The sequence below is a fragment of the Dermacentor variabilis genome, chromosome 6 (assembly GCF_050947875.1).
Source record: "Dermacentor variabilis isolate Ectoservices chromosome 6, ASM5094787v1, whole genome shotgun sequence".
NCBI lineage: Eukaryota > Metazoa > Arthropoda > Arachnida > Ixodida > Ixodidae > Dermacentor > Dermacentor variabilis.
Window position 1 is genome coordinate 175,560,832 of NC_134573.1, and position 12,058 is coordinate 175,572,889.

The 12,058-nt window shown below is 41.4% G+C and overlaps 1 protein-coding gene across 10 annotated transcripts in view; it reads right to left on the minus strand.

Moving 5' to 3' along the window:
* Dys (Dystrophin) overlaps nt 1-12,058 on the minus strand; it is a 532,460-nt gene that overhangs the window by 17,377 nt on the left and 503,025 nt on the right. For all 10 annotated transcript variants that reach the window (XM_075696880.1, XM_075696878.1, XM_075696876.1 and 7 more), the window contains 10 exons: nt 11,667-11,839; nt 10,785-11,053; nt 10,042-10,202; nt 9,226-9,360; nt 7,369-7,594; nt 4,384-4,444; nt 4,201-4,262; nt 3,959-4,033; nt 2,207-2,411; nt 778-866 (listed from right to left, as the gene is read on the minus strand). In XM_075696880.1, the coding sequence (XP_075552995.1) occupies nt 778-866; nt 2,207-2,411; nt 3,959-4,033; nt 4,201-4,262; nt 4,384-4,444; nt 7,369-7,594; nt 9,226-9,360; nt 10,042-10,202; nt 10,785-11,053; nt 11,667-11,839 (1,456 nt within the window). The remainder of the gene's footprint in view (nt 1-777; nt 867-2,206; nt 2,412-3,958; nt 4,034-4,200; nt 4,263-4,383; nt 4,445-7,368; nt 7,595-9,225; nt 9,361-10,041; nt 10,203-10,784; nt 11,054-11,666; nt 11,840-12,058) is intronic.

The window sequence follows — 12,058 nt, forward strand, 5'->3', positions numbered from 1 at the left end:
ATACACAACAGTGATCTATAAAGCTACCTATTCATTGATTACTGCACTGACTGGTGAATAATTGTTAAATTGATTAGGTAGTCAAAACCAAGCCATGTCTAAAGTTTTCTTTCAAGCTTCTTAAGGTTCCTGTAACTAAATTCTCCACAAAGATTAGTGCACAGTAGACAAATTGAGGACGAATATGTAACATTTAATATTGTGCAGTGTGCCCACAGTGAGGAGCAAAAACCCCACAATGATGACAGTATCACAGAGTTCACCATTACATTGGCAACCTATGGTTTATAAATCCTGAAGGTTACAAAATATCTGCTTGAGCTAGTACCTGAAGGTAGTCAAGCTAGAAGGGTACTCAACAATAAACGAACAAGAATGAGAAAAAATCTCCTTGTTGAAACGCTCACTCTGAATTGAGGCTTTCCTTGTTCACCCACTGCTGATTGTCAGTTAAGTACTGCCATTATTTGTGTCAACTAGTCAATTAAACCATCACAACTAACTAATAGATCAGGCATCACAAAGTCCTGCCAAGTTAACAATCGCTAGAGTTTTATGTTTTGTGACTATTTCTTAAGACTTTTCAGCCCTTTAAATTTTTTACATCAGGGGACCAGCTGAATTATTTAGGCACGTTGCATTACCAATTTGTTTGTTTTATCTTCCTTGGAGCACATATATACCAAATGCCAGTAATTTATGAGAATCAATGCAATAAACAATCACAATTAAGAACTGACAACATTCGGACTTGCACAATGTTTAGCCAATACTTACATCTAAATTTGTCTTCGAGATTACCCCTGCACAGCAGGATAATCCCAACCTTAAATGACAGGATCCTTATGTACCCTGTTCTTGTAGCCCTGAAAGAAAAGGGGGAAAAGAAAGAAACAAATGTTTAGTTAATTGTTGCACAGATTCTGGCTTTCTCCATGTCATTTCATGGTGTCACAAGTCAAATTATCTAGTCAGAATGTATAATTGAGAGATGACTGCTCATTTTTTCTTTTTAAGGTTAATTTACTGTGCAGTGAAAAGAGAAAATTTAAGAACACAGATGAAAAACAGGACCAGAGTGCTCTATAGTTGCACCACTGATGAGCATTGCTAATCATGAAGGCAAGCAAGATCCCTGGTGATGCCATTTGCAACAACCTATCTGTGTCAAGCCATGCTCAGTAAGGACATGTCATATGCAAGAAGCAAATTGTTGATGCTAACTAAACATGAGATTTTCACCGTATTGAGAAGACCCTAACGACAGCAATGTCACAACATCACCTCTTTTACTGATCATAAAATGCAACTAACCAAAGACTAACTTGAAACATAAGCCTTGCAGATTGAAATAGATAACATGCTTTTGGTATGTTAGAGCACTGATACAATGTATTTTTATGCTAAAAATTTGAGATCTCTGAGGAACTGCGAGTGGGCAAGCTAACAGTATGTCATGGTCTAAAGAATAAAAATGGTAATTCTAGAGGGATCCAGCCTGCCTGAGCTCACGAAATCTTTTGCTCCTGATTGGAGAGTGACACTCTCTGAAGACAAATGTTGGTGCTCAAACTTCCAAATAATTACCATCTGGTTTTCGCTAGTATGCATCTGAGAGCAAAGGAGCAGCCTGAGACAAAATATCGGACATGGCTTATATACAAGGCAAAGGTGCACCAGTGGGTTCCTTGTCAAGTAAAATATGCCACCCATTGATATTTATTGGCATTTCCTCAGTGTGCAGAGGCCAAAAGGAAGGTTACTAATGAAAAGCAATAAGGAAATAAAAGCTCTGCCTTAGGCAATGTCTATTATTATCATTCCAGTAGCATTGTATGGTCCCCAACTTTTCTACTTGTTTCTTTTTTTCTAGGGGATACTATCAACTCCAAATCACAAATGCACAAATAATCATGAAACTGCTTCAGTACTAAGCATGAGGCAAGTGAAATGCTAAAAAATAAATTATGAGGACCAGTGCTTGATTGATACAACCAAAAGACAGTTGCAGATTACCTTTAAATGCACCATTGGACATCAGTGCGATTTAACAAGATGTAATCATCATGCACTCTTGGTAGCTGAGACAAATTTTCAATGATCAATGCTAACACAGGAATTCCTTGTTTTACATGATTTTACAGTTGTTTAACACATAGTAGATACAATGGCACACTCGAGTGAAAGGTATGACAAAGAAGCTCACGTGTCATAGAGGTTGAGCAGCCAGTTGAGACACAGATCAATGCACAGTGGCACCTTCACCAAATTGGAATGCTCCTGGGCCACACCTTCATAGATGGTTGCTAAGCAAGTGATCATCTCAGGTACACTAATCAGTTTGTCATTCTGAGCTCGCAGGCCATGCTGATCAAATGCATTGATAGCATTGTTCATAAAGGCTAGGTCCACTGGAATGAACAAATAGCGAGAACATCAAACCAAGCTTCGGATTTAACATTGAAACTACTAAAGCATATGCTTTGGTCTGCAAAACATTTATAAAGTGAATTGAATAGTTAAACCTTAATACAACGAAGTAGGTAAAAGCGGCAATTTGCTTCGCTATATCGAAATTTCGTTGTATTGAACTTTGATCTTTTATGCAAATAAGTACAGTCACCGATTGATTTTTGTCACACGGAAAAGGGCCACAGGGTTTTCCCAATTATCGGGCTATCACGAAAAGCAAATTTGAATGAGAAAACAATTTATTCTGATTAATTTGGGAGCCGGCGACGAACGATACGGTTTCATGCAACGCCGACGATATCTTCACATCGGTGGTGCACGAATTAAGCGAAGCCAGTCACGCTTCCGCGGCTAATAGCGTCTCCCGCACTGGGACGACGCTAACAGGAAAAGCGCCGGCAGCGAATGCTTCGTCTGCCTCTCGCGCCAACGGGTAACCGAAACTCGAGATTACGCAGCCTCCAATACCGAACGCGCGGGAAGACAGCTTACATGATGCCAGGCCGTCTCGGCACGCCCACTCTTTGCACACGCGGCAGATTAGCTCTAGAGGAGGGCGTGCGGTGCGTGCGTAAGTGCTCAGCCCTGCTTACAGCCATGCGCAGCCACGGCCGGGACGCACGCCAGAAGTCGAGACGCGCGCCAAGTCGCCTCCCACCCGCCCCAAAACTCCTCGCGTACGCTTAATCGCGTTACCGCGAGCTCGCTCCCCTCCCCCTCTTTCCCTTTGCTCGCGCGGGAAGGTGGCACTCGTGAAGCGACCATCTTTTTTGTCTCACCCTCGCACACTTTGACTCGTACCTAAAGCACAAAGTGCGCGGGGCGCGATAAGATCACATCTCACTTGCGACCTTATGCGGAACATGATGCGGCTCCGCTTCGGCGGTCGCTATTGTCGCGCTGCGCGATTTATGAAGTGCGTTTACAAGCAGCCGCTTGTAATTCAATCATTTGACCATCTGCGTCCGCGGAAGCTTCCATTTATTGCCTCGGCATTCCTTTGCGGCGGAAGCGAAATCGCATACAAATACACTTCGTCAAATTGAGGTTCTAAATACATGGTGTTCTATGAACAAAACGTTATGAAAAGTTAAATACTTCGTTATATCGTGAATTTCGTAATATTGAACTTCGTTAAATCAAAATTTAACTTACTTTACTAGATTGATAGAATGTGGCTTGGCCTAGGTTAGATTCTATACTGAAAACAGTGCAAAACATGCGAAGACACTTCTCTCACTCGCCCATGCTTTTTGCCCTGCCTTTGGCAGGCAAGAATGGAATTTATGAAAGTAGCTGCTAGGTGAATAGCCATTACATTAAGGTTTAGTCATCTAGTTTTCGAAGTGCTTGTAGCAGTAACATGTGACTTTGTTTCAACTGTTAGTCAAGGTAAAACAATACGAAGGCTTCACCTTGAAAAGGAACACTTTCGAATGTGCGGTCTTTCACTAGGGACATGAGACACTGCTGACAAATTACTCACAGCAAAGGTTTTTCTGTATGGTCCTGATCTTCATCGATGTTCTGTACGCAGAGTATCGCACATCATTATATTCAGCTGAAAAATAGATAAGTTGCAATGAAGAATGCTCTCCATACTTCACTTATGCAAGGTTGCTTGTGCCCAGTATACGAGCAGCACACAACAATCCATGAACATTTCCATTCCACTAGTTGTCCACTCATTAACATGTTTTACAATAAAAATATCGAAGCATTGCTTACCAAGCGAGTCCATTAGTTCTAACATACGAGGATGATCCCAATGCGTGGTTTCGGTAACATGGCTGGAAAAAGGAGCAAATGAGCAATTATACTTTAGCATCTAATATAACAGTGTCAATAATACCCAGATTGAAACAGGCAAACCAAGTGATATGGCAAACTCAAAAGCAAAGCTCTTCTTACTTGATGTAGTAAGGCACTTTGTTTCCGGCTACAGCTCTTTCCCAAGGCTGCTCCACAGATGCTAGGAAGAACAGAAGAATGCAGTTAGCAATAGCCAACGTAATAGGGGGCGTAATTTTTCTCTTGTGACAGATACAGAATGGCCCAGATACAAAAAGGCCAGCCTATGAATGTTCAGGTTACTGCCCCTTAAGCCGCAGAGGGCACAGTGAGTCAAGATAGAAGTTCTGTTCTGAAAGGGACATTAAAGAAAAATGTAAAGTTGAGCTAGATTGAAAGATTTGTTTTATGCATTGACAAATTCACCATTTGTAACAAAAACAGAGCTCTTGTAAGCGACAAAATTACAAAAATGGAAAATCAGAGTGGCTCCACCTGTTATGGACTATGGTATCTTTCATGCGACGTCAGCACTGGCTGATTTACAGAGCAGCTGTTACGTCCTGCCACTGCGAGTCGCATTTACTTCTCTATTTACAACCGCTTAGGTGCCAGCACTGCCTCGCCTGCTCTGGCTGCCAAGACTCAAATGATCGTATAACCCAGTGTTTCTCAAACTACGGGTCATGACCCACAAATGGGTAATGAACCTTTTTCTGGGGGTCACAGAGGGTCCAACTATATGAACATTTGCTCGCCGGAACATAGATGAATTTTCAGTCGCGGTGCCCCTCCTCTTTCAAAGCCATTTTCTTTCATTTTCCTTAGAAAATATATATGTATGTATATATGTCAACCCTGAAATGATGTTTAGTAGGCAGAGTGTGATATTAGTTTTAGCCACAAGATAGATGGCAAAAAGGCAAGACAAACAGCAATCTAAACCTTCAGTTGCCACAAAGAAAACTTCACTCAAAACGTCCTCCCAATCGCAGCCAGTTTTATTTCATCGAAACTGTTGAATTGGGGTCCAGCAGATATGGTTGTAGCAAGAAAATAAATACATCCTTCTCATGAAAATACACGATTAAATCAATCTTTGTTAACCAACTTGAACAAGCATTTTTGGTAGCTATATCTGCTGTGGTTAATGCTTTTTAAAAAATTTAAATGTAAATGTATCTGCACCATCGGCACGGCGCACTTCTTCTTCCTTACAAAAGTAAAATTTCAAATAGCTTATAAAGGTGGAGAGAAGGTCATGGTAGGTTTGGTATTACTAGAAGTGGTCACTTACTAGGAGAGTGTGAGAAACACTTGTATAACCTAAACCCAAGCAGAGCCACCAAGTGTAGATAGCTTCAGCGACTCAAGCAAGCAGTACACGAAAGAGTTTTTAAAAGAAATAACAGAGACATAGAGGGAGGTCACATGAAGATTACGAAGTTGTTCATTTTGGCAAAGCCAGTTCAAATTGAGGAACAGCAGCGGGAGTTCGGGCGGCAATTTCCTATGCAACAGTGATATATTGGCACACAGAAAATGATGGTAGCCTTCTAGAATACTTTACAGATCTAGTTAAACTTAATATTTTTGTTAAGTGTCCATGTCTGAAGCCATATCACACGATGAAACAAACGGCGGAAAAGTATATCACTGCAATGTGCCTCATCAATGCAATGTTTCAGTGCTATTGCCACACTGACCTATTGTTTGTTGTCTGCTTGATGCTGTCTTTACAGCAGACTTTACCCCAACTAAAGTTCTGAGCCAAATTCCTTGTACAAAGAGCTCTGTTTTGCATTGTGATTATGACTTTAATAATCAACATGTTTTCACATCAACGACGGCAATGTGCATGTGCAAATGCAAGCAGTACTAGTAGGCTCTTTAAAATGGGTCCACAGTTGAACCCATTTTACCTGCTTTACCAGTTTACCTCACCCATGTGAGGTAAGCACAGGACGTGATTAGAGACTCCCCGGGGAAATTCCAAGTACTTACCCGATAACGTAAGCACTCCTTAGTTAAATTTCGTCACTAGTAGTCAACCACTAGTTGCAAAAAACAGCATTTTATTGTATTATAAGGCAAAATAAAATGCTACTTGTCCAGTTCTATTTAATTTTTAGAAAAATGAACTAATTGTAGTTACCTTTGACAACGACGTGGGTGGTCAAAAGGCTTCATTTTCGCTCGACTCCACACCACCCATGCTTTCGCGTTTCAGCAGTTTCATTATCGCGTAGTGCTACGCTGGTTTTGCTGGTTTGCGAAACTCGCACAAAGTGCAAGTAGCAGAGAATTCAACTTCCATGTTATGTTGTGGGATGCCCAAATGGCCTACTTTACTTGACCATAAAGCAGCTGCAGCGGTGAATCCACCGCTTGGTCTTGGCTCAGTGCTGCCGTCTGTCAGGCGCCGTTTTACTCACCGACGGCAGCAAAGGATGGTGATGGCGTATGCAACGTCACCACTCCCCGGTTGGGTGGCAGGAGATTTGAATTTCGAAAAGTGTATTCGGATCCTTCAGATGCAATTTTCTCGTAAACTAAATCCTTTCTTGGCATGAAACAAGCGTTGCGAGGTTTCTAGAATGGTATTTAAACAGTCCATGTCGACTTATTATTTGCCTTTAGTGTCCCTTTAAAGGCTCTTGCAAGCACAACATTTCTGCAACCACTGAAGTGACTTGTGTTTTTATTCTAACAACTTTAAACAAAATCTTGCACTTATCATTTTTGGTTTCCTTCTCAGGTGCTGCAAAAATATGGCATCTTTTAGTCCACATTGTTCAGCAAAAGACTTGGCTTCCTTGCTTGCCTGACTCCGTTACAAAAATTGAAAACCAACATTGTATGCGCACATCACCATAAGAGAAGCGAGTTGCTACAAAAATGTGGACTGGTTTTGCTGTCTGCCTGCAACTAAAACACTGGACAAACCAGGCAAACAATGATTTCAGGTGTTATATGGAGAGATGTGGGGAAAGAAAATGGAATCTAGTTTTGAAATCTGAGCATGAACGGAACAGTGGTAAGCACATGACATTCTTTTAAAGTTGTTAAATGTTGGTCACTGTATTAGCTCATTGTACATCTTACCATTGAGGAACTGCTGCTGCTGCGAGCCCTGATCAAGCAAGGAGTTCTCTAGCTGTCGACGGCGCTCGTCAATGGCCACCTGCAGGAGGCGCCAGCGGCTGCTCAACTCATCAAGCCGATTCAGGTTTCCTTGTGACAGCAGAACTCCACAGCTCGTGATAGCACCAGCCGCCTCGTTCAGCGATTCCACCTGCAACTGCAGTGGAGCCAGCCGGTCGCGGAACGCCTGCAGGCACAGGGAAAAACATGCACTTATAACCTCCTCACAACTGCAGTGATGGAACAGCCATTTCACCTTTCGGTGCAAGTCCTGGCACAGACAAAAATCCGACTTGGCGCGGCAGCAAACACTTTTGGCGCAGGGTACAATACACGTGTGCTTACCATATACCATGCAAATTTGAACTAATGTAGCTGATATGTTTTCAAGACGGGCTTGCACGAGGCTTACCCTGCAAATGTGATCAGAAAAAGATGTGACGCTCCTCTGCACTATGACACACAGTGGGTGCTATGGCCGGGTTCATTGATGTAGTGCAAAGAAGGCACCACAGACAGAGCGTCAACAAATGTGGATTTATTAACCCAGAACCCAGAATGCAACACAATGCGACAGTCACGGCTTGTGGGCAAAGGCTCACTGCAAGACCGATCGAGTATGTGCACCTGCATTGAACATAAAGTCATACAATATACTGATGTCATGCCATGCACATTAGGGAATTTTTGAATAATGGCCGCAAAAGAAAACTAAATAAAAGGAAAAAAAGAATGGAAAAAAAAAGGAATAGCATCAGTGCCACTGTGCATGCGTGAGACACGCATACGGTTTTACGTTTGCAACAGCGACATATTTTGCCAAAATAGTGTAGCGACACGAACTTGACGCAGAAGTTTTACGTCAAGCGAAGTGGTAGCTCTCGCCATGTACCACATTCGCTAATACCATTCTTAACCATGCACCCCGTGTGATTTTGATCGCATTGGCGCTGTTGCAAAGCCCTGATATCACCTATAAGTATCGAAAAAGGTTACCTTCAATCCTAGAATCTGACATCCTCCTTTGGCAAACTCCGCAGTACCATGCGTGTTCAATTAACACTGAAATAAAGCACTAGCAAGACGGTACAGCGGCACTACATTGCTCGTCCGTCAGAGAAAAATGTACGACTGACGAACCGAAGGTCTCCGATGGGCCGAGAGTGTACAGTGAGAAACTCTGTGGACAGGCCTCTGCATCCTTTATGATGATAATGCTAGCGTGCTGTTTTCATTTCAGCTTTGCTAGCTGCGAAGCATCAACAGAAGGACGGTTTCACTTTTATGCATGCTTTGGCATAGGCTCGGTGCAATTTTCCACTAAAATGCCGTTTTGGCGCAGGATGGCACAAAGGGCCGCTCTCGGTGCAGTTTGGCGCAATAGCTGTTTCACAACTGCAAATGACCAGGCGCAAGAAAGGTACACTAATTACTACCATTACTGGAGCCGTCCTGATTATTGTTATCTACAGCCAATTTTGTGACCACTGCAGGACGAAGGCCTCTCCCAGTGACTTCAATTACCCCTGTATTCCATCAGCCAATTCTATCCTACAAATGCAAATTTTCTAATCTTATCTCACGAGTGAATTCCCTGGCACCCTCGCCTGCATATTTATTCTTTTGGTATTCATTGTTACTTTAACTGATGACTGCAGTTATCTGCTCTATGCATTACGTGATCTGCCTAACTCCAGTTTTTTGTCCTAATGGCCGATGATGATGATGACCTTTAAGATCGCAATGCTTCTTTTTTTAAATATAAAGGAAGGATGTGAGCTTTGAATGCACAAAAGGCTGCCAAGAAGCTGCACTCACTCTTAATTCGTCAATCTGGCCTGCCAGCTGGTCAAGCAGGAACTCACACACAGGAGTCCATTGGGCTTTTGCATTTTCAGCAACTTGAAGTCGAGCACTGAGGTCATCCATTGCTCTTTGTAGAGACTGCATCTTCTGTAAGCAAAAGAAGATGGACTGTTAAGTATACTGAAAATCTGCAGTCATACAGTACATACATGCATTAGTGCTGTCAATGTGATGACGTAAATTACAGCTGCTACAGCAGTTATTTGAAATTGATGCAGCAAAACTGAACTCAATTAAAAACAGGAAAGAAAGAAAAAAGTGCTCAGCCAAGAGACCTGGGAAACTGTGTCCCCAGGGACATCAACATGCGATTTAAGGTTCTCTTCTACACATGCTGCACTGCTAATAAGTTTTAAAAAATCGGACAATTTGAACACATGTTAAATAAAAAGGCACTATAGAATTTTACTTCTCAACTTAGTTGAATAACAAAAAGGTACAGGTTTTAATTTAACTTCAATGAAAAAAATTTGAAAAGAAAATGAAACAGCATTTTACAGCATAAATTACCTTGTCCACTGACAAGTGGAAAAAAATATTACATGCATCAGAACCAGAAAAATTTCCGAGAAGAGTAATTATTAAAATGAAATAAAAAATAATAAAATACCCATTATATCAAAATTTGTTTGTTTGTTTATTCACTATTCCCAGTTTCCAGACTCCAGGAAACTAAAGGCCAGGAACGAAAGGCACTCACGACACATGACTAGGTCCCTGACTTCATGCATTCAAGTGCTTAGTAAAAATGTTGCTAGGAGCTCTTACATGAAGAACATCGTCCAGCCTCATTTGTCTTTGGTCAGTGTGGCTTAGGAAGCCATTCCAGTTGTCGGCCAGTTTTTTTACTTCCCTTCGAATGCTGCGCGTGATCTCCCTAGCTTGCTCATCAGCACTTCTGTAACCCCTGCTGTCATCATATTCTTTGGCTGCAAAAAAGAAAATCTATTAGTCCATAGTGTTTTCAAGCACTATTTACTGAGTGAGTCTTCAGACAAACTGCTATATGATAATTTAGAGATGCTTATGCTGTCATCCTCACTCTCAAATAGTGAACTTCCGGTAATGCATGTGGATATTGCCTGTAAAAGTTGTAACTCTGTGGCATATATGCCTTATTAAGAATGGCACACCAATATATTTCAATGCCTAATCTTTATTGCTCTTAGGAAACCATCAGCACAGAAAAGAGAACATGGTAGATTCACAGTAAAGTGGCATGACAACTAGGAGGTCATATGTGATAATGATGTGACTGTAATTCATGCCTAGGTAGCTTTAAAAAACAATACAGGAGCCTTCACTTAACAAATTTAGGAATGAATGCCTGAAAAAAATATTTCATCCTTAATGAATGTCATATCTCGCTATGAAAAAAGCAAACAGTTACGAGCCATACAAGTTTCTTAAGATGTGAGCTCTCTTAAGAGTTCAGAAACCTCTTCACAAGTTTTCTTTTTCTTTTTTTTTCCGTCATCACACAGCTAAAATTTAACCAAAGACACACTGACCTTCAGAGTCACTTGTGTCCGAAAGAGGAGGTTCTCTTGCTATGTACTGGCGGCCAGCAAGCAAGCTGCTCTCGATGATTGGTCGTTTATCATCCACAGCTCTTCGAAAAGCTCGATGATCTTCTTGTTGCTTCATGATAGTGGCTACATCGCCACCAATGGCTGGCTGTGCCGATAACTCTGTCTCTTTCTTGATCACCCATTCTGTCAGCTCACGTAGTGATAGCAGCAACTGGTTCCAGTGTTCAGCATTGCTCTCAAGACGGTTTCTGAAGTGTAACGTAAACACAAATATCATAAGCATCCATAAGTGTCTATAAAACATCCATAAGTGCACAAGGAAGTTCATTGGGATATAAAATAGTGGCTGTCAAAAAATCCTCTAGATTGCTTGCTTATTTGCATATAGCCACATAACACATCATCAAAGCGTGTTTAGTCCACTTAACCAAATGAAAACCACAAAGAGAAAGGCACTTTGATGTACATACAATACCATTAGGTTCTATGAAATAGCTTTGATTCATTTTCTCCACTGTGTGGTCAAGAATAAAGGCAAAGAATCTGGTCACCAGATAACCTATGCATGGCTCATGAAGAATTTCATCTGTATTACTGATGTTCCATTTAAGAGGAAGTTTCAGCTAGCAACAACCCACTCAAGGCATTATTTTGTGAAACTCAAGGAAATGCTCATGTCTATTTGATCGAAAAAAAAGAATGAAAGAGAAAAGCAAGGTTGACTATACACAGTTGCTTTAATAACAAAAAAGGTGATGAAATCAAATTTAGAGACAACAGCAAACATATGCATGCACTACAGAATTTTAGCAGTGAAGTAAATGTGAGCAGGAACCTCCAAGGCATGGCAGAATAACTTACCGCAGTGATACTGTCCTCATCCTCAAATTATTCCATCGACTGTTCATTTCATCAAGTTTTCTGCGAAGGTGGTGACCTTCATCGGGCCTGTTCATAGACTGCAGCACGTGAGAGCTGCGCTCATTGATCGTCAGGTGCAGGTCTCGTTGAGTGTCTATCTCACGCTGCAATTCCTGAACAAGACGAAGAAAAAAAAAGAACAAGGTGATTGACACTTGCATGCAGGCTGACTTATAGGAGACACTGTGAAAAGTGTTACTCTACCCCCCCCCCCACACACACATGAGAACAAGGACACGCGACAGCAAAAAAAAAAAAAAAAAAACCTAAGCTTTGTACAACAATGTACTGAACATCAAAAAGATGTTCTATGTGCATTTTAATAATTGTAA